Raw genomic sequence first — 24,305 nt, 5'->3', positions numbered from 1 at the left:
GCACACAGCCGGACTCACTTCAGGCTTTACTTCTGTCACCTTTCACTTTACTTCAGCTCCTCTTACTTCCCTCCTTTACCACTTCACTTTCCTAGCTGAACTCCTTGTTTACTCCTCACTCAAGCTCTCCCTGAGCTGAACTGCCTGGTTTTCCCGCCTCCAGAGCTGTGAACCCCTCGGTGGGCGGAGCCAACCGCCTGGCCCACCCCCTGGTGTGGACACCAGCTCCTGGAGGAAGGCAACAAGGATTTTGGTAGCTTGGATGTTCCTAACTGGGGTGTAGGGTGTGGTGGTGTAATGATCTGTGACCCCTGGCTTGCCCAGGGCGTCACATTCCCCCTTAGCAAAATGCAGACCGTCCGCGGGCTGTCCGTCCAACACCGGTTTTATTTTTCTGAAAATATATAAAAGTAAAACGGTAACATATATACATTTTTATTACTTCTTCCCATAACGGGAGGCACTTTACTTAAACGTTGCAAAACGGTTCACGGTTACGGTTTCCGCTCTCTCCCACCCAAGCAACCTGGCCCTGATGCTGCCCCTAAAACCCAGGCAGCACCCCTTGACCCACAGTCCAGCACAAGTTACCCGAGCGGGATCTGTCCTTCCCCTCCAGAGGGTAGCCACCGGTTCCTGTGGTGCCTGGGCCCCAGCCGGCTCTACTGCGGGCCCTCCCTCCAACCTGCCTCTCCGGAGGCGGCAATGCGGAAAACGGTAACGGCAAACAACTTATTTACAAGCCACTTAACGTTTGTGGGTGCCCTGCAAGTTCACGGGCTTGTCCATGAGCAGTTCCTCATGCAAACTTTTTAAACGGTCCCCTTGGGGACAACGGTGCCGGCAACGGCCGGTTGCAAATCACTGCAGACAATCAGGTAACTGTTCTGTTTCATTTCACTTATCATCATCTTTTTCCAAACTTTCAAACAAAACAAAACAACTCAGTGGTGGTCCCAACGGGTACTGTTGCAGCGGGCATCCGCTGCCCTTACTCCGGATAATCGGCTTCAGCCTCATCCGAGGGAGGGGGCGCGGCGCTCACTCGGGACTCTTGGCTGCCCCTCAGCTTAGCGTCCAGCGCGAACCACCCCCTCTCCCCACAGTGCCGGGTGTACTGCACAATGTCGCCCGGCATCAGGTTACGGCCGGGATGCTCTTCAGGCAGGTGGGCATTCACATCCCGCCGGGCTACAAACACTTCGGCCTCCAGGCCTGGTTCAAATATAAACCCATAGCCCCGACGGACATCAAACCGCCTCACCTGCCCCACGTACAGCGGGCCCCGGACACGGAACGTGGCCTGGCGGAGATTCTCCTTCTCCCTTATCGCTCTGGCCACCAGCTCGGCCTTCTTCCTCTCCCGTTCACCGATCTTCAGGCCCAGCGGTACCGGCTCCCTATCCCAATATGGCGCTGCTGCGAGCTCCGGCGCACGGGTCGGGCCCCGCGGGGCATCTTGGACGTTGGCCACTGTCAGGAATCTGGGCGGCAGGTCCCGCGGTGTCTTGGCCTTGGGCGCTGCCTTACAGCAACAACCCGGCGCCACCTCAGCCGAGGTGTGGGGGATGGGCATAGGGGCTTTCCGCTGCTGGGCCTTTGGCTCGGAGCGGGTCATCAGCTCCAGCTCGGGGGACTTTTCAGGGGATGCCTCCGGTTCAGTCTTTGGGACCTTCCAGGGCAACGCCTCTGGTCGACTACGGGCTCCGGCTACAGGTTGGCCCGCCTGGGCGGGGATGCTGGGTATTGCTACCGGTTGCGGTGGTAGCAGGCCTAATGGTGGGGTCATGGCCTCCGGGACAGGTGGCGAGGGAGGCAGCGGGGGGAGAGGGCTTGGACCGGGTCCCGCAGCCGCGATGACCGGCCCTTCCAGGGCATCGGGGCATGGGTCACTCACCCTCCCTTCCTCCGCCTCCTCCTCGCGTCTCCACACGGCTGCTATAACGTCCGCCATGTCGGTCTCCCACTCCTCCATGAGGAGATGCATCTTGACCTGCAGCCGTTGGTAGAGCTGCGCGGTCCGGATCTCCACCCACGCCGCGGTTCCAGGCGCGGGGGCTACGGTGTCGCGGGTCGGCATCCACATGTTGCTGGCGGCCTTTCCCAGGAACAAGATGTCTGCAGAGTCCTGGCGTCCCTGCTTTTATAGCTACTGTTACATGCAGCCAGCCGCCATCGCGTCCCCCTTAGCTTCTCTTCAGCCAGTCCTCTATCGGGGCAGGGTTTTGGCCTTCGCGCCTCTGCTACTCGAGAAGACGCTCAAGCGGGGACTTTTCGCGCCAAAGATGGCGGCTTCTGAAATTTTTCTGCCGGACACCTCCGGCGGTAACAAGGCGCACCTCTATCAGACAGCAGAGCGGTAAGATCCTGTTCGTGACGCCAAGTTGTCGCGGGCGGGGAGGAGGGTGTCAGCACTGCGCTCACCCCTCTGCTCGGGTCCGGCTGCTGCTGCTCAGTGGTGGCTCGAGCTGTGGGCCGGATCCCGGGGGCTCTCGAGCGGCGCTCCTCGCCCGTGAGTGAAAGGGGATTGGGTTTTGGGATATAGTCTATGGTCCGTGACGCCACCCACGGTTGTGGTGATTTGTTGGCACCACCGCTGCTCTGTATGGGGATCCCAGGAGTGATGGCATGGAGCAGCAAGTTGTTGTGTTGCCCCTCCGTGGGTAGGGGTTGGTGATCCCGGGGCCCAGTGATGAGGTGGGAGATGCAGGGCCTGGTGGGCGCAGGGACGCGGAGGCAGCGCTGTGCCTTGCGGCACTGTGGTACTCACTCAGCCTGAGACGGTGACACAGTTCTCGGTAAACCACACGGCTGGAAAGACGGTTCCCACGGACGGCTGCACTTGCTTTCCCCAGAAGGTGACGGTGATGGTCCCTCTGTCCTGCACCTATGTTGTTGTTGGTTGCGATGGGTTCCCACCGGTAACCCGCTCCCCGGCTTCAAGCTGGACCGGAGGAGCTCTACTCTTTGCTCGCAGGCGCTGGTCCTCAGAAACTGGTGCCCTGGCGGTGGCGGTGTCTCTGCTTTAATGGTTGGGCTGTTGCCTTCAATCGGGACTTGGTTGTTGGGAGACAGACGTCCTCTTCACTGACGGATTTGGCAAATTATGGCGACTCCTAGCCTTGCCGGGGTCCGAGAGGCCCCTGCCCTGGTGCTGACTGTCCTTCGTATACTGCTCCAGACCGCCGGGCCACTACCCGTCCGCGGTCCTTCCAGCAACCTCCGAGCAGTCACCCCTCCAGACAATCACCGCCGTCTGCTGACCTTGCTGTCACTGTCCGGGCACACAGCCGGACTCACTTCAGGCTTTACTTCTGTCACCTTTCACTTTACTTCAGCTCCTCTTACTTCCCTCCTTTACCACTTCACTTTCCTAGCTGAACTCCTTGTTTACTCCTCACTCAAGCTCTCCCTGAGCTGAACTGCCTGGTTTTCCCGCCTCCAGAGCTGTGAACTCCTCGGTGGGTGGAGCCAACCACCTGGCCCACCCCCTGGTGTGGACACCAGCTCCTGGAGGAAGGCAACAAGGATTTTGGTAGCTTGGATGTTCCTAACTGGGGTGTAGGGTGTGGTGGTGTAATGACCTGTGACCCCTGGCTTGCCCAGGGCGTCACAGCATGAGTGGTCTATATGGTACATAAAGCATTACATGTATTAAATAGTGCTATGTACTATACATTTAGAGAGCAGGGCCAGACTTCTTACATGTATTATATAGCGCTATGTACTATACATTCAGAGAACACGGCCAGACTTCTTACATGTATTAAATAGTGCTATGTACTATACATTTAGAGAGCAGGGCCAGACTTCTTACATGTATTATATTGTGCTATGTACTATACATTCAGAGAGCAGGGCCAGACTTCTTACATGTATTATATAGCGCTATGTACTATACATTCAGAGAACAGGGCCAGACTTCTTACATGTATTATATAGTGCTATGTACTATACATTCAGAGAGCAGGGCCAGACTTCTTACATGTATTATATAGTGCTATGTACTATACATTCAGAGAACAGGGCCAGACTTCTTACATGTATTATATAGTGCTATGTACTATACATTCAGAGAACAGGGCCAGACTTCTTACATGTATTATATAGCGCTATGTACTATACATTCAGAGAACAGGGCCAGACTTCTTACATGTATTATATAGCGCTATGTACTATACATTCAGAGAACAGGGCCAGACTTCTTACATGTATTATATAGTGCTATGTACTATACATTCAGAGAACAGGGCCAGACTTCTTACATGTATTATATAGTGCTATGTACTATACATTAAGAGAACAGGGCCAGACTTCTTACATGTATTATATAGTGCTATGTACTATACATTCAGAGAACAGGGCCAGACTTCTTACATGTATTATATAGCGCTATGTACTATACATTCAGAGAACAGGGCCAGACTTCTTACATGTATGTATACTATGTATATGTATATATGTATGTATGTACATGACAAAACCTATTATTTCATATTTCGTGCAATTTCTTCAGGAATAAAATGAAAATTATAAGAACTTTCCGCAGCATTTTTAAAAAATGATAATATTATAAATGCCCTTAACTTCACTCTATTTGCTGAAAAATTGCATGTGTCCGCTCCACTGGTCTTCCACCACTTACAGTTACTATGGCCCGCTCCTTACAAGCTTTTACACATATAATTGAGCTCATGAGGATTGAATACGAGGCTAAAAATGAAAGGGAAAATCTCGCCAGAACACTTGTAACTCCATCACTGCTGTGCTTGCTTATCTTCTGTTTTCCTGTAAAACTGTCTTAAAGGTGTAGGGTACTTAAAAAGAAGAGTAGCTTGATGCATTTCATATTGGAAATAATGACCTTGTGTGGTATTCAACCACCCTTTTTGATATAATATCGTAACTTTTCTATGCTATGATTACTGAACATATTTTTAAGCCCCCTAATTGTGACAAACACCACTGAAATCTCCTCTAAGTCCCATTGGTTTCCCATTGATAGCAATGTTAATGGCACTGAAGAAGGGTGTATAGCACGTTGCTATTTCCATTCGTTCCATGGATATTGATTGGAGCATTGTGCACGTGTGATCACTGCTTTATTAAGTCTCCTTGGGATCCCCGTTCTAGTGATCAAATGGTATCTCAGCTGAGGGACCCAAACAATCAGACATTTATTATCATTATAGAGGTATTATATAGATAAAATATATATATTTTTATTGTACAACCTCTTTAAGGAGTTTATAACTCAAACTAATGGCAGGCAGGGCCGGCGTCAGCACGCGGCAAACCCGGGCAAATGCCGGGGCCCTGGACAGCCGGGGGGGCCCACTCACGAGTGCTGGGGACCGCAGTCCTCCGCAGGAAACTAAGGCTGCTGTCCCTTTAGGCTATGTGCCCACGCTGCGGATTTACCGAGAATTTTGCCGCGGATGTGCCGCGGATTTACCGCGGATTTTCCGAAAATCTGCAGCAGCGACACTTCCAAGCCATTTCAATGGCATTTTGGAAATGCTGTGTCCATGCTGCGGATTTTTCCACGGCGGATTTGCCGCGGATTTTGATCCGGAAAAATCTGCAGCATGTCAATTATTGTTGCGGATTTTGGTGCGGATTTTGGGTATAGAATGGGGAAAAAAAAAAAATCCGCATCAAAATCCGCGGCAAATTCGCGGTAATCCGCGGTAAATCCGTGGCAAATCTGCGGCAAAAATAAGGTGCGGATTTGCCGCGAAAGTCGCGGATTTTCATGCAGAAAAATCCGCAGGTATATTCTACCGTGGACACATAGCCTTAAGGTGATGCATCCTCCTGGTGTGAACTTCATGTGTAGGCGGAGCTACCGCGCACCGTCCTGCTCCTGTCCCACAGCACAGATGAAGGAGGTGCAGTCAGTGCCAGCCAGCGACCCCCAGCACAGCACTGCCCACGGGCGCTGTGTGGCCACCTCTCCACCAGTAATTTTGAACGGTATGTTCTACACCCCTCCGCCCCACCCGATCTGTATATGCCCTGAGTCCCCGTCCCCCACTTTATGGACCCCAGTGAGTTGTATGGGTTTCCCCCCCTCTGAGAGTTATGTCCTGGCCCCCAGCGCTGTGTGACTGTGTGTTCAGGCCCCCCAGAGCCGTGTGTGTGGGGGCCCCAGAGCTGTGTGGCTGTGTGTTTAGGCCCCCCATAGCCTTGTGTGTGGGGGCCCCAGAGCTGTGTGGCTGTGTGTTTGGGCCCCCCAAAGCCATGTGTGGGGGCCCCAGAGCTGTGTGGCTGTGTGTTCAGGCCCCCCATAGTCATGTGTGTGGGGGCCCCAGAGCTGTGTGGCTGTGTGTTCAGGCCCCCCAATGCCGTGTGTGTGGGGGCCCCAGAGCTGTGTGGCTGTGTGTTCAGGCCCCCCATAGCCGTGTGTGTGGGGGCCCCATAGCTGTGTGGCTGTGTGTTCAAGCCCCCCAAAGCCGTGTGTGGGGGCCCCAGAGCTGTGTGGCTGTGTGTTCAGGCCCCCCATAGTCATGTGTGTGGGGGCCCCATAGCTGTGTGGCTGTGTGTTCAAACCCCCCATAGCCATGTGTGTGGGTGCCCCAGAGCTGTGTAGCTGTGTGTTCAGGCCCCCCAGAGCCGTGTGTGTGTGGGCCCCAGAGCTGTGTGGCTGTGTGTTCAGACCCCCCAGAGCCGTGTGTGTGGGGGCCCCAGAGCTGTGTGGCTGTGTGTTCAGGCCCCCCATAGTCATGTGTGTGGGGGCCCCATAGCTGTGTGGCTGTGTGTTCAAACCCCCCATAGCCATGTGTGTGGGTGCCCCAGAGCTGTGTAGCTGTGTGTTCAGGCCCCCCAGAGCCGTGTGTGTGTGGGCCCCAGAGCTGTGTGGCTGTGTGTTCAGACCCCCCAGAGCCATGTGTGTGGGGGCCCCAGAGCTGTGTGGCTGTGTGTTCAGGCCCCCCATAGCCGTGTGTGTGGGGGCCCCAGAGCTGTGTGGCTGTGTGTTCAGGCCCCCCATAGCCGTGTGTGTGGGGGCCCCAGAGCTGTGTGGCTGTGTGTTCAGGCCCCCCATAGCCGTGTGTGTGGGGGCCCCAGAGCTGTGTGGCTGCGTGTTCAGGCCCCCCATAGCCGTGTGTGTGGGGGCCCCAGAGCTGTGTGGCTGCATGTTCAGGCCCCCCATAGCCGTGTGTGTGGGGGCCCCAGAGCTGTGTGGCTGTATGTTCAGGCCCCCCATAGCCGTGTGTGTGGGGGCCCCAGAGCTGTGTGGCTGTGTATTCAGGCCCTCCATAGCCGTGTGTGTGGGGGCCCCAGAGCTGTGTGGCTGTGTGTTCGGGCCCCCCGGAGCTGCTTGTGCACATTTCTCAGATGTCCCATCATAAGCTGCAACCCCCTACATTGTAAGGAGATAACTACAACTGTGTGTGTGTCTGTCTATGTGGAGCAGAGCCGAGTGCATGCCTGTGTGGAGTAGAGCTGAGTGCGTGCCTGGGTGCAGCAGAGCCGAGTGCGTGCCTGGGTGCAGCAGAGCCGAGTGCGTGCCTGGGTGCAGCAGAGCCGAGTGTGTGCCTGGGTGCAGCAGAGCCGAGTGCGTGCCTGGGTGCAGCAGAGCCGAGTGCGTGCCTGGGTGCAGCAGAGCCGAGTGCGTGCCTGGGTGCAGCAGAGCCGAGTGCGTGCCTGGGTGCAGCAGAGCCGAGTGCGTGCCTGGGTGCAGCAGAGCCGAGTGCGTGCCTGGATGGAGCAGAGCCGAGTGCGTGCTTGGGTGTAGCAGAGCCGAGTGCGTGCCTGGGTGCAGCAGAGCCGAGTGCGTGCCTGGGTGCAGCAGAGCCGAGTGCGTGCCTGGGTGCAGCAGAGCTTTTTGTGTCTGCAGCAGAGCTGTGTGTATGTGTGCAGTAGAGATGTGTGATATATACTCTGGACAGCAGAGCTTTGTAAATATGTGCTGTTAGGGCAGTGCAGCAGAGATGTGTGTGCAGAAAAGCTGTGTGTATATATAGTCTTTGGAAAGCAGAGATGTGTATGTGTGCAGCAGAGATGTGTATGTGTGCAGCAGAGATGTGTATGTGTGCAGCAGAGATGTGTATGTGTGCAGCAGAGATGTGTATGTGTGCAGCAGAGATGTGTATGTGTGCAGCAGAGATGTGTATGTGTGCAGCAGAGATGTGTATGTGTGTATTTTTATATATATATAATATATATATATATATATATATATATATATATATATATATACAGAAGAGCTGTGTGTGTGTGTGTGTTTTGTATCTGTACATATGCAGAAGAGATGTGTGCAACAGTGCTATCAGGGTGTGTGGGTGTGTGTGTGTATGTTTTTCTGTGTAGCAGAGCTGTGTGAGTGTGTATGTGTGGAGCAGAGCTGTGAGTGAAGCCCCCCCATAGCCATCTGTGCGCCCCCCCAGAGCCCTATGTGCAGCCCCCGAGAACTATGCAACCCACCAAAGTAATGTGTATACCCCCAGAGCTGTTTGCTACTCCAGTAACATCTATGCCCTCCAGTAATGTCTATGCCCCCTGCCCTTCCTGTGATGTATATATTGTAGCCCCCAGCCCCACTTGTGATGTATATACAGCAGTGTCAGTGTGCACTGTACGCGGCCATGTCTGATAGTGACGACCATCATGCAGCACAGCCACATGCCCAGGAGGAGCTGGATGGAGACAAGCGGGAATGTGTCTGTATGCATGTATGATGTGTATCTATGTATGTCACTGTATATGACTCTGTATAGATTTGTCTGTTTCTAAGTATTTTTGTGAGTTTGTCTTCAAATATATATATGTACATATTACTGTATGTGTATGTATCTGTGTATGTGCGTGTCTGTGTGTGTCTGAGACTCTTCCGCCCGGGGCCCACAAAAACCTGGAGCCGGCCCTGATGGCAGGTATGATGAACAGGCGCTTTCATGCTGATTAAATTCATTCTTTGATTGTAGGAATCCATCCTGTCATCAAATCGTATTCAAATGTGCTGCAAGTGCTTTTGTTGAGACATTGCACTTGCAGCTCATTTAAATATAATTGTAAAGCTAGATTTCTTGGAAACTACTAAATATTTCTAAAATGAAAATATGGATTAAATCAATGTAAAAGCGCCTGTTCATACAAGGTTTTAGTTGATGTGTAAAATCCTCATGAGATTCCCTTTAAATTGTCTGTAACACATTAGCTCCCCCTAGTGGTGGTACCTTTCATTTAGATCTGTATTATTTACTCTATGACTCTGTGATTGTAAGCAGAAAACTTGGAGCTTTTTGTGTGAAACTAGTAGAAAGGGAACCGGTCACCTCCCAAAACATTTTGTGGTTAATCTGCTGGTTAAATGCTCTGTGTTGTTGAGAGCCTGGCTACATGAAGGAAATTAACTTTGTTCCTCCTGGCAGCCTCTGGCTTTCAATTATATATGTGTGTGGCCAGAGTGGTGTCAGTCACCACTCAGTACATAGTGCTATACCTGTAGCACCCAGGGGGCAGGGGTCGTCAGGCACGGGGTTCTCGTACCTGAGTTACTCGTCACTGGGCCGGTGTGATGATCTGGGATGTCGTGGTGGCCTGCCCGGCTTCGTGCCCCAAGGTGTACACCAATAAAGAGGGATGATGATGTGATTGTAGTAGGATGATTGTCGTGATACCACCTGTGGTGCTCGGCCAGGGATTAGCCGCTGCTGCTGTCGCTGTCCTCCGGGGCAGATGGTAGTGATAGCCAGAGATGGTGTCGCTCCCCACAGGTGGAGCAGGGCCCCGTGGAGGATGATACGGGGAGTAGTAATGGCGAGGGCCTTTGGCGCCGAGGCACGGGGCAGTGGCGCTGGTAATAAGAGTCCAAGTCACTACTATGGTTCCAGGTGTCTTTTTTTTTTTAAACTCGTTTTATTGAAGGTTAAGTATGGCATTACATCAAAAATTAAGTCAACAGTTTGTACAGTTAGGATATGGGTAAATATTGATCAAAATCCAGAGTGATAATACATCAATAATCAAGTCAACCTTCTGTACTCTTAGGCCCTGTGCGCACTGGGAAGTGGAATTTTCTTGAGAAAATTCCGCATGCCCTCAAAGATTACCGCACCCGCGGTAAAAAACCACGGGAAACCGCACCCGAAAACCGCATGCGGTTTGCCGCGGTTTGCTGCGGTTTTACCGCGGTATTATTCGCGGTATTGCCGCGGTTTTGCCGCGTGCGGGTTGGGATGTGCTTTATTGCATTCAATGCAATAAAGCACATTGAAAAAAAAGAAAAAAAAAAAAGTCATTTAATTCTGAGATAGTAGATAGAAGAATAGATAGAGGGATAGATAGACAGACAGATAGAGGGATAGATAGAGGACAGATCGCTGCATTTCCCACGGTCGGCAGTGAGTTCACATTACCGGCCGTGGGAAATCACCGGAAATTACCTCTGCTGTCTGCTGCATTCAGCGCTGTGTGTTAGTCACGGCTGGATGTCAGCAGTGCAGGACGTCGGACCTGGATTACGCCGGAGCTTTGTTTGGGGGGGTTAATAAAATGGTGAACGAGGCTTGTTTGTTTTATTTAAAATAAAGGATTTTTCGGTGTCTGTGTTTTTTTCACTTTACTTACGGGTTGATCATGGCAGCTGTCACATAGACGCTGCCATGATCAAGTCTGGAGTTAATGGCGGTGGTCCCCCATCACCATTAACCCCTTGTATTACCTTGCCACCACTGCTACACGGTGGCAAGAAGAGCCGAGGACACGCCGGTATTGTCGCATAATGCATGCGACAGTGCCGGGGCAGCTGCGGCTGATATTCTCGGCTGCCGGAGGGGGAGTGAGGCGGGGGCCATTATCCCTGCCCCTCTCCCTCCCCAGCCTGAGAATACCGGGCCGCCGCTGTGTGCTTACCTCGGCTGGAAGGTAAATATGCAGCGGAGCCCACGTTCTTTTTTTCCTATATTTCTGTTTTCTTTCTATGTGTGTTCTATGTGTCTGTGTCTATGTGTTCTGTGTCTGTGATGTCTGTGTGTGTCTGTGTTTTATGTGTGTGTTTACTCTGCACGGCTTCCTCTTCCTGTAATGACATCACTTCCCTGCAAAACCGCAGACAAGCGATGCACATTACCGGAGGTAAACCGCAAAATACCGCAGGGAATAACGCAGGAAAACGCAGTGAACCGCACAGAATTTGCTGCCTGCGTTATTCCCTGCGGGATTTCATGATTAACATTGAGTCAATGGAGGGAAATCCCGCAGCGATGTGCGGAAAAGAAGTGACATGCACTTGTTTTTGCTGCGGGATTCCCGCAGCAAAACATGCAGCTGTCAAATTCCGCCCAGTGCGCACAGGATTTTTTTTCTCCATAGGATTTGCTGGTGATTCACTGCAGAGATGATATGAACATTTTCTGCAGCGAAACATGCAGCAAATCCGCGGAAAATCCGCGGCAAAATCCGGTAAGTGCGCACATAGCCTTAGGATAATAATGAAACAGTGGATACCTCAAATGTGTCTGCTCACAAGCTATATCTAACATGGGGTAAAAAAAAACAAAAAAAACTCATATTGACAAGGAATATGCAAACTAGGTGACGGGGACCTCGTCACACTGCTGATATATAACCTTATGATCTATAGATTTCCCCTTCCGTATTACTGGTATGATAACAAATTATTACTGCGACAGCAGTGTCTGTAGGTTATTAGCCAGAGAACCGGGTGAGCCCCCAGTAAAGGGCGAACCCAGCCATCTGCCCCATATTTTGTCAAATTTATTTAAAGAACATCTCGTCTTGAATACAAATTGTTCCAGCGGAATTATAGAATATACCAATGCAATCCAAGAGGCCCTAGATGGGGGATGAGCACTCATCCAATTTAGTATAATACCCTTCCGGGCCAGAAACAGGACCTTTTTTAATAATAAATTCTCATCTTGGGACCAAGAGTTCACATCTACAACACCAAATAGGCACAGAGTCGGGCTCAAAGGGACCGGTTTTTCAAGTATGGAGGAAAGAACCGCTGTAACCTCACCCCAATAAGAGTGAATGATCCGACATTCCCATATCATGTGCCAGAAATCTGCACCGTCTCTCCGACACATAGGAAACAGCTCTCTCCCGCCGAATTGTTCATCTTTTTCAGTCTCTGGGGAGGGATATAACTCTGGTGTATTATGTATAATTGGATCAGCCTGTTATTAATTGCAGGAGAGACTAAAGTGTGGGATTCGACGATGTCGTCCCAAACTACATCATCTATTTCAAGAATCCTGGCTCTCCACTTATCCCGGACAGAAAGAGGGTTATTCATGGCTTTGGCCCAAATGAGAGAGGAGTATAGTTTGGAGATAAGACCGCCAGGGCCTTGTGATCTAATAATTCTAATGATTGGGAAGGAAGAGAATCTAACCCCACGACCAGAGAACTGAGTCCCAGAGGCGTGTCTGATCTGGAGATACTGAAACCCATGGGATTCCGGCAATTCGAATTCCGCTTGCAGCTGCGCAAAAGGGCGGAGTTCACCATCACGGACAATTGAGCTCAGGTAGACTATTCCGCGATTCCTCCATTCACCAAAGCCCGGCAACCCACAAAAGTGAGGAAGGTCCAGGTTACCCCATAAGGGGGTCTCAATTGGTATATCATGGAATCCGAATATGGCTTTAGCCTCTTTCCATATCCTGGCCCCCAGTTTGTGTATGGAGGATACGGCCCTCAGGAGCTCTCTTGTAATCTGTCAACAAGGGCCATAGGAGATCCACACCCGTGAACTCTGCCAAGAATCCCTCCGGAGAACCCATCACCCCAGGTAGTGTCCATTGACCCAGATATTTCAGTTGTCCGGCCAGGTAGTATATATAAAGATCAGGAAGGGCCATACCCCCCAGGTCTTTGGGCCTCTGTAATTTGGCCAATTGGATTTTCGATCTGGAAGCACCCCAGACAAAGGTAATCATTAAGGAGTCCAGGGTCTGAAAGAAGGAGCGGGGGATCTGCACGAATACATGCTGGGTAATGTAGAGACACTTTGGTTGTACTATCATTTTGAGAAGATTAATCCTTCCCGCCACTGAAAGCGGGAGCTGGCTCCATCTATTAAATTTCTCCCCAAAGTGTGATAAAAGAGGGGCAATATTTCTCGCTATCATCTCCGAAGGGATTCCTGTCAGTATAATCCCGAGGTATTTAAAGTGATCAACCACCGGGATCCTACATATGTAAGTGTTCGCCGTTTCCTCTCTGTCCCGGGACAAAAAGAGGAGGTACGACTTTGTCCAGTTTATTGCCAGGCCCGAGAACTCCCCGAATCGGTCAATAAGCTCCACAGCCCTAGGGATGGAGGAATCCGGACAAGATGCAAACAATAACAAGTTGTCTGCATACAGAGACAGGCATTCATCTCCCTTTCGGTGCTTCACTCCTTGATAAATTGGGTCCGCCCGAATGCCAACGGTTCCATGGCCAGGGCAAACAGGAGAGGGGATAGGGGGCATCCCTGTCTGGTTCCCCTCCCCAGGGAAAAAGTTTCCGACACCCCTCCACCCACCTGGATATTAGCAGACGGTGCTTTATATATTATCTCAATCCATCTGATGAATTTGTTGCCGAAACCAAATGCCTGCAGCACCTCCAGCAGATATGGCCATTTTATAGAATCAAAGGCCTTGGCCGCATCCAGTGAGACCAAAGCCCAATCTTCCTCTAACTTGGCACCCATCTGTAAGATCACCTGCGCCCTCCTCAGATTATCCGAGATGCTCCTACCCGGGATGAATCCAGATTGGTCTTCATGTATTATGGAGGGGATCACTTTGTTAAGTCTAGTTGCTAATATTTTGGTAAGAATTTATAGTCAGAGTTCAACAAAGAGATCAGTCTGTTTGAGCCGCAATCCAATGGTTCCTTGTCTGGTTTTAATAGCAGAATGATGGTTGCCTCATAGAGTCAGGTAACCGTCCCGTTCGGAACGAAGCCTCAACCGTTTCCAGGAGGGCTGGAGCAAGCCCCCCCTGATATTTGCTAAATATTTCAATCAGGAGTCCGTCAGGACCAGACGCCCTACCTTTATTGAGTGCCTTCATCGCTTCCACCATCTCCTCCATACGAATGGGCTCATCCAAGGCCGATCTCTGGGCCGAAGTCAATCTGGGAAACTCCAGATCTCGCAGGTAATCAGCAATCTCCTCCCTCGACATGGTCAATCTAGATTAGGTTCCTATAAAATTCCAAGAACACTTCCAGAATGTCATTGATGGAAGTGACTGGTTCGCCACTAGGGGCTCTAATCTTAAGGACCGCAGGTGAGCTATTGGACTGGTGCACCAAGAACGCTAGGAGACTACTAGATTGGTTCCCCTGCTCGAAATACCTCTGGTTCGTGAAGAAGACATGTCTCTTGGCCTTGTCCTGTAAGTATAAAAGATATTTCCTCCCAGCTTGTAACCATTGAGTTCTGTTTACCTCAGACGGGTCCGAAGTAAATCTATGTTCTAGTATTCTATTTTGAGTGGCCAATTCCTCCTCCTCTCTGGCCGCCTGTTTCTTAATATATGAGATGGAGGAGTGACAGCATCCCCTCAAATATGCTTTAAGTGCGTCCCAATAGGCCGAGTGATTTTTCTCTATGGAGTTCGTCTCAGTATAAGCCATAAGTTGGTCAGGAATCCTATCATTGGATCCGAAAAGTGAAAGCCACCAAGGGTTAATTTTCCGTGACAATCTGTGTGATTTACATCCCTCCCATTTAATGCTAACAAGTACCGGGGAGTGGTCTGATACTGATCTGGGCAGGTGGCATACCATTTGTATATGAGCACAGACTCTCTCATTCCCACAAATGTAATCAATCCTAGATAAAGAATTTTTCCCCGGAGTATAACATGTGTATTCTCTCAATACTGGATTATAGAACCGCCACATGTCACGCCATCCCACCTCCTGTAGGAATGCGCTCAGTCTAGTTTGTATCGTAGGAGAGATCGAGATCTGTCAGGTGCTGAATCTATCCAATCCTGGGTTATTGATCAAGTTAAAGTCCCCCATGCAGACCACCAAAGCTTGTGGGAATTGCGAGGCAAACTTAGCCGCCTCATACAGTATCGAAATTCCCATCGCAGGGGGATGTATATGGCTAGAATCACTATCATTACCCCGTCAATGTGAGCTTGGATAAATACATATCTCCCATCAGAATCCTTTATAATCCTACCCGGGTCCCAACACAATGTTTTGTGGATTAGCACTGATACTCCCCTAGAATATGAGGAGTGAACAGAGTGGGCCGACCATTGAACCCAAGGCTTCTGGAGCACTCTAGTGGTCTCTAACAATAAGTGAGTCTCTTGTAAACATACGATCTGAGCTTTGGATCTTTTGATATGTGCAAATACTGCCGCCCTTTTCCTTGCTGTGCCCAGTCCCCTAACATTCCATGTCATCAAGCTTAAAACCATTAAAAGATATCACTTGCTAGACCAAATGAAGTATGTCAAGAACTTAACCTACAGTAGAACTTGGGTAAACGTACCCTTAAATGCGAACAATCGGCTGCACTTACGCCGCCGACAAGAACTGGTCCAATAGTGTGACCAGGAGAGATTTTCCCTAGCAATGACTAGGGTGAACCAACGTGGCTAGATGATGTACTTGGTACGGTGGTGTCCTCAAACAAGAACTTGAGTGGCTCCTGCAGTCCAACAGCTTAAAATTATCAATTACCCAGCTACATAACCTATAACATACATAAATAAGGGAGAGAATAGGGAGGTATGGAGATAGGAAGTAGAGGGGAGAGAGAGGGAGAGAGAAAGAGAGAGAGAGGGAAAGAGAGGAAAAGAAGAAGAGAAAAAAAAAGGGGGGGGTAGGGGGGAAGTAAGGGAGGGCAAGGATCAGGGGGTTGAGTAAGAAAAAAAAGGGGGGGAAGAATGAGAATGTAAAACCAGAGGGATAGTTGCAAGTAGCCTTAGGTTATGAGATACTATAATATGTGGTAGCCTAAAAGACTTTATAAAGCTCTACAATAGAAACCAACATCGTGAACTTAGATGTGTTGCAGAATAGTGCGATCCCAAAATGGAGTCCCATACCGGACCGAGAAATACAGGATAACATGAGTCCGCTTGAAGGTGCCTTTGGTGACGCAGCAGCGATCCGGCCCAAGTCCCGTTGGACCTCACCTCAGACCGGGCCCTACAAGCGACGCAACTGCGACCGAGGTGGCGGTAATCCGGGATGTTGGGACTCAGGCTAAACTTATTAATGAACGCAGGCCATGTCACATCCGAGAACGCAGTCCCGGCCCGCCTCCAGTCATCCAGACGCGGAAGGGAGGCCAGACAACCGGTTCAATGGAGGACCCACATTGGTCACATCTGGTGGCTCACAAGCGTCCGGAGGGTCGCAATCGCAACAGCGCATCTTCATATAATCACCAGCGTATCAGCAATTTGAAGCCAGGAGATCGGGGCGCGGGCGCAACAGCGACTCCGAACTCCTCTCCACTCACAAAGCAGGAGAGTAGGAGGAAAAGGAGGAATAAATATTTCGCGCCTTCAATAGCAAGGGACGCAGGATTCCGGCAGTGAAAGAACAAAAAAATCGATCGCAACAGCGATTTCAAACACAACGCCCCAGAAACTGGAATCGCACCCCTGTCTGTACTCCGGAAGAGAAAAGGGGAGGCGGATCGAAACCGCGATGTAAACACAACAACGATCACCAAGGTGTCGCCCAAATCAGCAGCGCATCAGCGTTTCCTCTTCAGCGAGTTGATCCAGTCATCCGCTTCTGCGGGAGAGGTGGAGAAAAGGGAGCGCTCCTGATGAAACACTCTAAGACGAGCTGGGAAGATCATGGAGTAGGCAATCTAGTGTTCTCTAAGGCGTCTTTTCACGTGGATGAAGGATGCCCTTGTTTTCTGGAGAGACGCAGAGAAGTCAGGGAAGATCAATAGGGAGGCGTTGTTATGTGAGATCGGGCCCTTGTGTCTCGCCGCACTTAGGATCGCATCTCTGTCCCTGCTGCTCAATAGTCGGGCCAAGAGGGGTCTGGGCTGCGCTCCCGGGGGAGGAGGCCTGGCCGGCACCCGATGGGCTCTTTCTATGGCAAAAGCCGCAGACAACGTCGCATCAGGGAAAGTTTCGGAGAGCCATGTTTCCATAAACTTACATGGGTCGCTCCCTTCTGTTCTCTCCGGCATCCCTAGGATTCTTAAGTTATTGCGAAGCAGACGGTTCTCTAGGTCATCAGCCCTCTGTGCCCAGTTGTTTGCCGAACTTTCCAAGGAGGATAGTCTGCCCGGCGTCGCTCTTGCGTCGTCCTCTAGCGTGGAGATCCTCTGTTCCGTCTCCTTTACCCGCTCTCTTAGGTTTTGCAAGTCCAGCCTGAGGAGACCCACATCGATCTTAACCTCCTCAATTTTGCCCGTCAGCGACACTTTCGAATCCTGGATCGCTGCAAGTAATTGCGTAGTGACTTGCTGTAAGGTCATCTCCTGCGATCCCTCAGATCCGGCCTCCATGTCCTCCCCTTCCTCCGCCTCGCTGGCTTCCCGCTCTGCCTGTTTGTCGGCGCCATCTTGCTGGGAGTCCCGGTCAAATTTCTTCAGCTTCTCAGCCGGCGCAGCGCTGCGACCTCTACTCATATTACCGATCAGGATAATCACCGCACCACACGTAATCCGGATGTGTATTTAGGCACCAATTTCAGCAGGATTAATGTAGTAAATCAGCATTAGATAGCGGAGCTGCTCTCAAGTGCGACCGCTCATGCTGCCCGCTGGCCACGCCCCCCGATTCCAGGTGTCTTTACTCATTTTTTGGTGCTGCTCACCCAGGTAGTACCGGTCACCCGCTGTGATGGGCCCCGTCAAACCTGGATTCCTTCGGAGGTCAGGCCAGTGTGGTGCTCGGTGAGTCCCTTCCTCCTAGCGCCGTGTGTTGGATCCCCATGGCATAAAGCTATTTGGGACCCCAGTTTGTCTCGAGTAGTACTCTTGTCCCTATTTGCAGGTGCCATGGCTCTGCAATGGAGCCTGGTGCTGTCCAAGGCCCCAGACCCTATTTAGCACTGTGCTTTCAGGCTCTGTGTGGCCAGGGAAGCTTGAAACCTCCCCTTCCCGGCAGATTCTGGAAAACCAACTTGGAGATTGACCTTTCCAAGGGTCCTGCACCCTGCTTGGCGCCGGTTCCGAGGGAGCAATGAAGCTCTCCCCTCGGCAACCACATGAACTCTTGTGTCCCACCAGAGCACCAGTAAGACATGTCTGCTCCTGTCCTCTCCTGCTGGAGAACTCCTTAACTGTTATATAGGCTTTTAACTCCCCCTGAGTGGCTGCTCTTGCCTGGGTCCCTGTCACTAGTAGGTGGTGCCCCCTATGTTTGAAGGCAACCTTAAGACCCTACCCTAGCCCGGTCCCCATTGGGGAGGGCAATCTGGTTGTGTATTAGAGTGTGGAATTGGTAAAACCGGTACCAACCTCCTCTGGGTCCAGGTTAAGCACTACACCTTAAGGGAGTTGTAGTACTCTGTGGCAACTGAAGCCTCAGGGGCGCCACATACCTGCACTCCGACACTGACTGACCACCAGCTCAGCAGTGCATCAGTACAGAGCTGACTGTCAGTCAGTGCCGGGGCATGATTACATCCAGAGCTCATTAGTTACTGAGCAGTGACTGAAGCTGCGTTAGCCACATGTCTATGACTGAAAGCCGGAAGCTGCCAGGAGGAAAAAAAGTTAATTTCCCCCTGGCAGCAGTGTTCTCAGATTATCCCCATATCTAAAGTTTAGTAGCATTTTGTGAAATGACCAATTCCATTAAAGGTGGATGTTAGTAGTGTTTTGGTCCCTGTATGAATTTATCTATTGAGCCCTGTGATTTCTGTATGCGTCAATCATGACCTGTTTTTTTACTTGTAGAAATGTAATCAATAGAACAGTTATATTTCAATGACATGTGCATTTATTCTAAGTAAATTTGATGATACCTGGTTGTATATAATATATAATGTGTTCTTATTTCAGGATCCTAATTTAAGGTACCCCCGCAAGTCTGAAAAACAAGGAGTCTGCACATATACAGACATAACTTATGAAACTGTGAAAATCCCTGGCTGCCCTGAGAATGTAGATCCTTTCTACACTTATGCGGTGGCAGTTGATTGCCATTGTGGACGGTGTGATTCTGAAACTACTGACTGCACAGTGAGAGGCCTAGGACCTACTTATTGCTCCATCAGACAAGACTGACAGATGAAGCTGATGCATGTATGATGTTCTATAAGCAAGTGCAAAATATTGTATCCAATCTAAAGAGCAATTCCATCTAAAATCAAGAGATAACCAGTAAATATAAGTCCTTGAAGAACCGTCAGTCTAGTTGTTAAAGTGAAACATTGCTGAAAATGTCAAAAGTTAGGTTTTGTTTAGACTGCGGTGTTGAAAACCTGCTGATTGTTGGGATGAAAAGCCAAAAGTGCTTAATAAAGTGCTGCTTTCCCTGTATTCAGCAAAGCTCATTTAATCTCTGGAGATGTGAGCACAGTTATACACCGATCCATAGACAATCTCTGACTCCATACTCCACTATGGCTGAATTCAAACACCTGTATATTTGGCAGTCCGTTAGGGTCATAGGGCATTGCTGTCTGTACACAAACCGTACAGCTCAGTGGTTCTGTCCCTTCAATTCAGCAACCACTGGATATTTTAAGAGCCAAAGCCCTAGCAATAAAGACTTCTCACGTGGTGGTATGACGTAAAAAGTATTTTCTAATTTTAGTTATTCAATAATTAGAGATGAGCGGACCAATGGAAGTTTGGGTTTTCCGGATTCAGACGGACTTTAGATAAAGTTCAGTTCGGGGCCCAGACTTGACCTGAACCTGATCCTGGAACCCAAACCCCATTGGAAGTCAATGATTGGATACTTTGGCGTTCCACCCACATACAGCCAGCCATAAACAGAGCATTTCCAGGGGCATGTTTCAAGGGGCATGTTTTTTTGGGGGGGACACACTACATCTGAAAACATTATTTTTACCCCCAGCAAGTGCCATTCAGAGACTTCAAGAGACACACACTGGACCAAGCACTAAGTGTACCGAATCACCCTGATGCTTGATCAAGTGGTTAGCATACGTACAGCACCTGAACTTCAAACTTGGACACTGAGATTTTTAAGTCCGTTTTCACTACGAACCCCGTTTGTTAATCTCTATTAACAATCCAAATTTAGTTCTTTCACAGCCCGTGTGTCATGTGACCTTTTTGGAATTTGTTTTATTGCATAATTTCTTTGAAATTTCTGTATTGTCTTTACAGACATATCTAATATATAAAGCTGAGTGTGTGTGTGTGTGTCTGTGTGTGTGTGTGTGTGTGTGTGTGTGTGTGCGTGTGTGTGTGCGTGTGTGTGTCCGCTAAAGGAATCCGCACCGTTGCATTTACAATCATGAAATTTTGCACAGACACCCCATGTGACTCAGGGAACGTCATAGACTATGTTTGGGCGGCAAAATTTAACTCCGCGCTTTCCAATTACTCGCCAAAAATCCTGCCGCCATTAAAGTGAATGGAGGTGGGAGCTATAGCTATTAATACCAACTGTAAGTGGTAAGAGACAGACACAGAGATGGAGACAGATAGACTGATACAAATACAGAGAGATAGAAACAGACAGACAGAGACATACACACAGACAGACAAGGAAAGAGACAGACAGAGAGACAGACAGACAGCAACACACATTCAGAGACTGGGAGTGAGACAGTTACAATCCCGGGCAACGCCCGGGTACTACAGCTAGTAATAGATAATAAACAAATGACCAGGCATTTCCATTGTATCAATAGGCAGCATTGTGGCTCAGTGGTTAGCAGTGTTGTGTTGGGCAAAAATTCATGAGTCTGCATATTCTCCCCATGTTTGCGATAGTTTCCTCTGGGTTGTCTGGTTTCCTGCCACACTCCAAAGACATACTCAATTGAGACAAGGATGGTGACTAGAGATGGGCGAACCCGAGGTTCGGTGTTTGGTGCTCATACCAAACTCAGACTTTACAAGAAAAAACAGAGTTCGGGTTTGGAGTTTGGATGCTTTACGTATGCAAACCAATCGCTGTGCTCGGGTACACTCAGTGCTCAGCCCAGTGCGAGCCGCTTACTGTGTTTGAACGTCTCGCACTGGGGTAACAGTGTGATCAGATGAAGTGTGCGCCCCACCAAAAAAATGGAAACACCCCACCCACGGAAGTTATCAGATTATGGCATGCTGTATGTGGGCGAAGACCAAAATTGACCATTGGGGTTCATGTCAAGTCTTGGTCCAAGCCGAACTGTATCTAAAGTCAGGCTGAACCCACCAAGCCGAGTTTCCACGGGATGACTCATCTCTGATGATGATGTCTATAAATTGCTGTAGAATTAACAGCACTATATAAGTCAGCATAAATAATAATAATAATGGAATTAGGGATTTCACTATTAGTAAATGAGCAATAAAGATCAACTGATGAATTAGGGTCGTCATTCCCTCTAAATCTTCCTGCACCTCCTAATTTACGTTATATGGGATTCTTTGACATTTCATACATTATCAGTCCTATAATAGCCTCAGGATTCAAGGAAATACGTCCTGAAGCAACAAAATATCAATATCTTGACCCGTGAGAAACGTTCAAAGACATATTTACAAGATCTTATAGGTGGAATTGCACTTTATAACTATGAAAAAGCAGCATAATAATGTATAAATATATGTAAGGCAACTTTCTGCACCACCGAAGGCAATATAATCAGGATATAAATCGCTTCTTTTAGCTTGTTATTTCCATGTTTCTACTTAATTAACTTGAATGTCCTGCCAGTAACGATCTTAATGTTTAAGTAGATGAAATCGTCGCTTCGGAATTTCGAACTTATAAATTTTCTTTATACATAGTTGGAGAATACATTTTGTTATTTCACTCCATTAGAGGAAACTGAGGTAGAAGGAAGGAGACTCATATATAACGATCACAATAGAAGACTGAGGTGTTGAAGGTGGCTGGATAACCCAACTGTATTTCCATCCAAAAGTGAGCTGCCATGAAACCTTCCTGATGAGCCACAATAGCAGATGACTCAATTATACATTGAATTTGCCGAATGTAGCACGTTATCTGACTAGTTAGACCATTCGTGAGAGCGCCAAGAATGCTACAAAGCTGTATCTTCTGTAAATGTAAAAAATACAGGAATTTTAAGATATTATGTGAGATTTTAAGTAAAAGAAATATAGAAGGAAATATATCAGACTAGACACGGTTGGTTGTTCGTTAACATGGAAATGTACAGGTCTGAATAAAAAAATCGGAAATATTTAATTAAAACTTATTTTTTGCTTCATGACTTATTTTTAGATGCATTTAAACAATTCAAGAGTTTGGTTGTGGATGTGAAAGCATTTAAAGACGATCTATTACTTACTCAAAAATATAGAGTTAAATACTTTGTAACATTTCTAGAGTTCCCCTGATTCTGCAACTCTTTTCCATTTCGTGGTATCCCGGTACCCAGATCTACTGCTGCTAAGTTAAACAGTTGTCATGCGGCAGTAGATCTGTTCCAGTGTGCCAGGATTACTTTGTGCACTGTGAGTCAGGCAGTATGAATTGCACTGTGTTATGCTGTGTGTCCACTGGGGATTGTTACATGTACTTTGCGGCACCGCGAATGACAGGTGGACACAGTCTCTTGGGGACCCCGGTTCTTGTAATGTGTCTACTCCCTGTCCGTATGCAGGTGCCGTGGTAACGTTGTGGGGCCTGCCTTGGAACACGACCCTGGATCCTATATAGTACTGTGCTCTGGGAACTGTGGGGGCTGGAGGGACCTGCAATATCCCTGGCTTGCAGATTTTGGTGGACAACTTGAAGTATAATCCACCCTAGGATTCTGCACCCTGTACTACGCTGGTCCCGAGGGAGCAATAAAGCTCTCCCCTCGGCGACCGTAAAGGGTCCTGCGTCCCACCAGAGCCACTGGTGAAACACAACTGCTCTCTTGCTCTCTTGCTGGAGAGCTCTCTCTAACTGTTGTGACTCCTAACTCCCCCTGGTGGTTGCTCCTCCTGTCCCAGGTCCTGCCACTAGTGGATTGGGGATCCCAGATCTAGTGGTATCCTAAAGACCCAACCACATTGGCGACCCCTTTTTACCAGAACCTAGCTCGGTCCACAGTAAAGGAGGGCAACCTGATAGTGTGTCTATGAGTTGTGTAAGTGGAACCAACACCGACTTCCTCTGGATCCGGATTAAGCACTGCACCTTAAGTCAGGTGCAGTACACTGTGGCGACTGAAGCCTCAGGGGCACCACATTCCCCCACAGCAAATGGCAGCACTCCCGGGCTGCAAACAAGCAAAGTTAGTACACCGCAATTTTTGTATGCAATAACAGGTTAACAATCTTACCTTTATGGGAGGCATATCACATTAATGTTGCAAACAATTTAACTCTGTAAATCTGTAAAATGTTGAACTGTTCACTGGTTCAACATGGTAATCAAAGCATTTTCAAGTACTGGTCATTAAATCTGTGAGCAGCATCTGGGAAGAAGGAATTACAGCTCACGCCTCTCTGAGGGTGGCCCAGGGCAGTAGTCGCGGGAAAGGGGCTCCTCGACAGTCCTCATTCAGTGGTCCGCGCCCTGGCAATCTCCATACAGCAAGGGGGAAAGGATTGGTTTCGGTGATCCTAGCTGGGTATGTGGTCTTTGTGTGTGTAACCCATACCTGTAAATAGGCCATTGCGCAAACAGGATTTTTCCATTGGAGAGTCGACACAGACTCAGGACACTTTTTCAACAGTCTTTTAATATAAGTTTCACACAGTAATTCTAAGACATCAATACTGTGGGTGACTCGCCCACCCCAGGGCTATGGGACACCCGGTGCCGGGCCGGACTAGTCCGGGGGACGTCAGTGGTGGCTGGGCCCGACTCCGTACCCTGGTGGGGTCAATTAATATGGCTTCAGTGGGGGTGCTTAAAGTTTATATTTTTCGTGACGCCACCTGTGGTTTGCGGCTATTAAGCCGCCGCTGCTGTATGAGACCTCCGGGGTGATAGAACGGCAGCAATGGTGTTACTGCTCCCCACAGGTGGAGCTGGACCCCGGGGCACAGTTGGTGCTTGTAAGTGTCTATGCAGTGATGGAAGTCTATGCAGATGAAATAACAGAGGCAACGCCAGAGGGTGCAATTTCAAGGTGTTTACTCACAGTTCTTGGTAGGTGCACACTGGTGCCTCTGGACTGCTGAGACCCACTGTCAGGGACCTCCGCCAATCCTGGGTACATCTGGGGGTAAAATCCGG

General features: G+C 49.3%; 1 protein-coding gene across 1 annotated transcript in view; it reads left to right on the top strand.

Moving 5' to 3' along the window:
* FSHB (follicle stimulating hormone subunit beta) overlaps positions 1 to 22,300 on the top strand; it is a 36,244-nt gene extending 13,944 nt beyond the window's left edge. Inside the window, exon 3 of the mRNA XM_075326560.1 lies at positions 18,977 to 22,300. Coding sequence (XP_075182675.1) covers positions 18,977 to 19,201 — 225 coding nt within the window. The 3' untranslated portion in view covers positions 19,202 to 22,300. The remainder of the gene's footprint in view (positions 1 to 18,976) is intronic.
* The last annotated feature ends 2,005 nt before the right edge of the window (positions 22,301 to 24,305 follow it).

This window comes from Anomaloglossus baeobatrachus, chromosome 10 (genome assembly GCF_048569485.1).
Source record: "Anomaloglossus baeobatrachus isolate aAnoBae1 chromosome 10, aAnoBae1.hap1, whole genome shotgun sequence".
In the NCBI taxonomy this organism is placed as follows: Eukaryota; Metazoa; Chordata; class Amphibia; order Anura; family Aromobatidae; genus Anomaloglossus; species Anomaloglossus baeobatrachus.
This window is presented reverse-complemented; position numbering and strand designations above follow the sequence as displayed.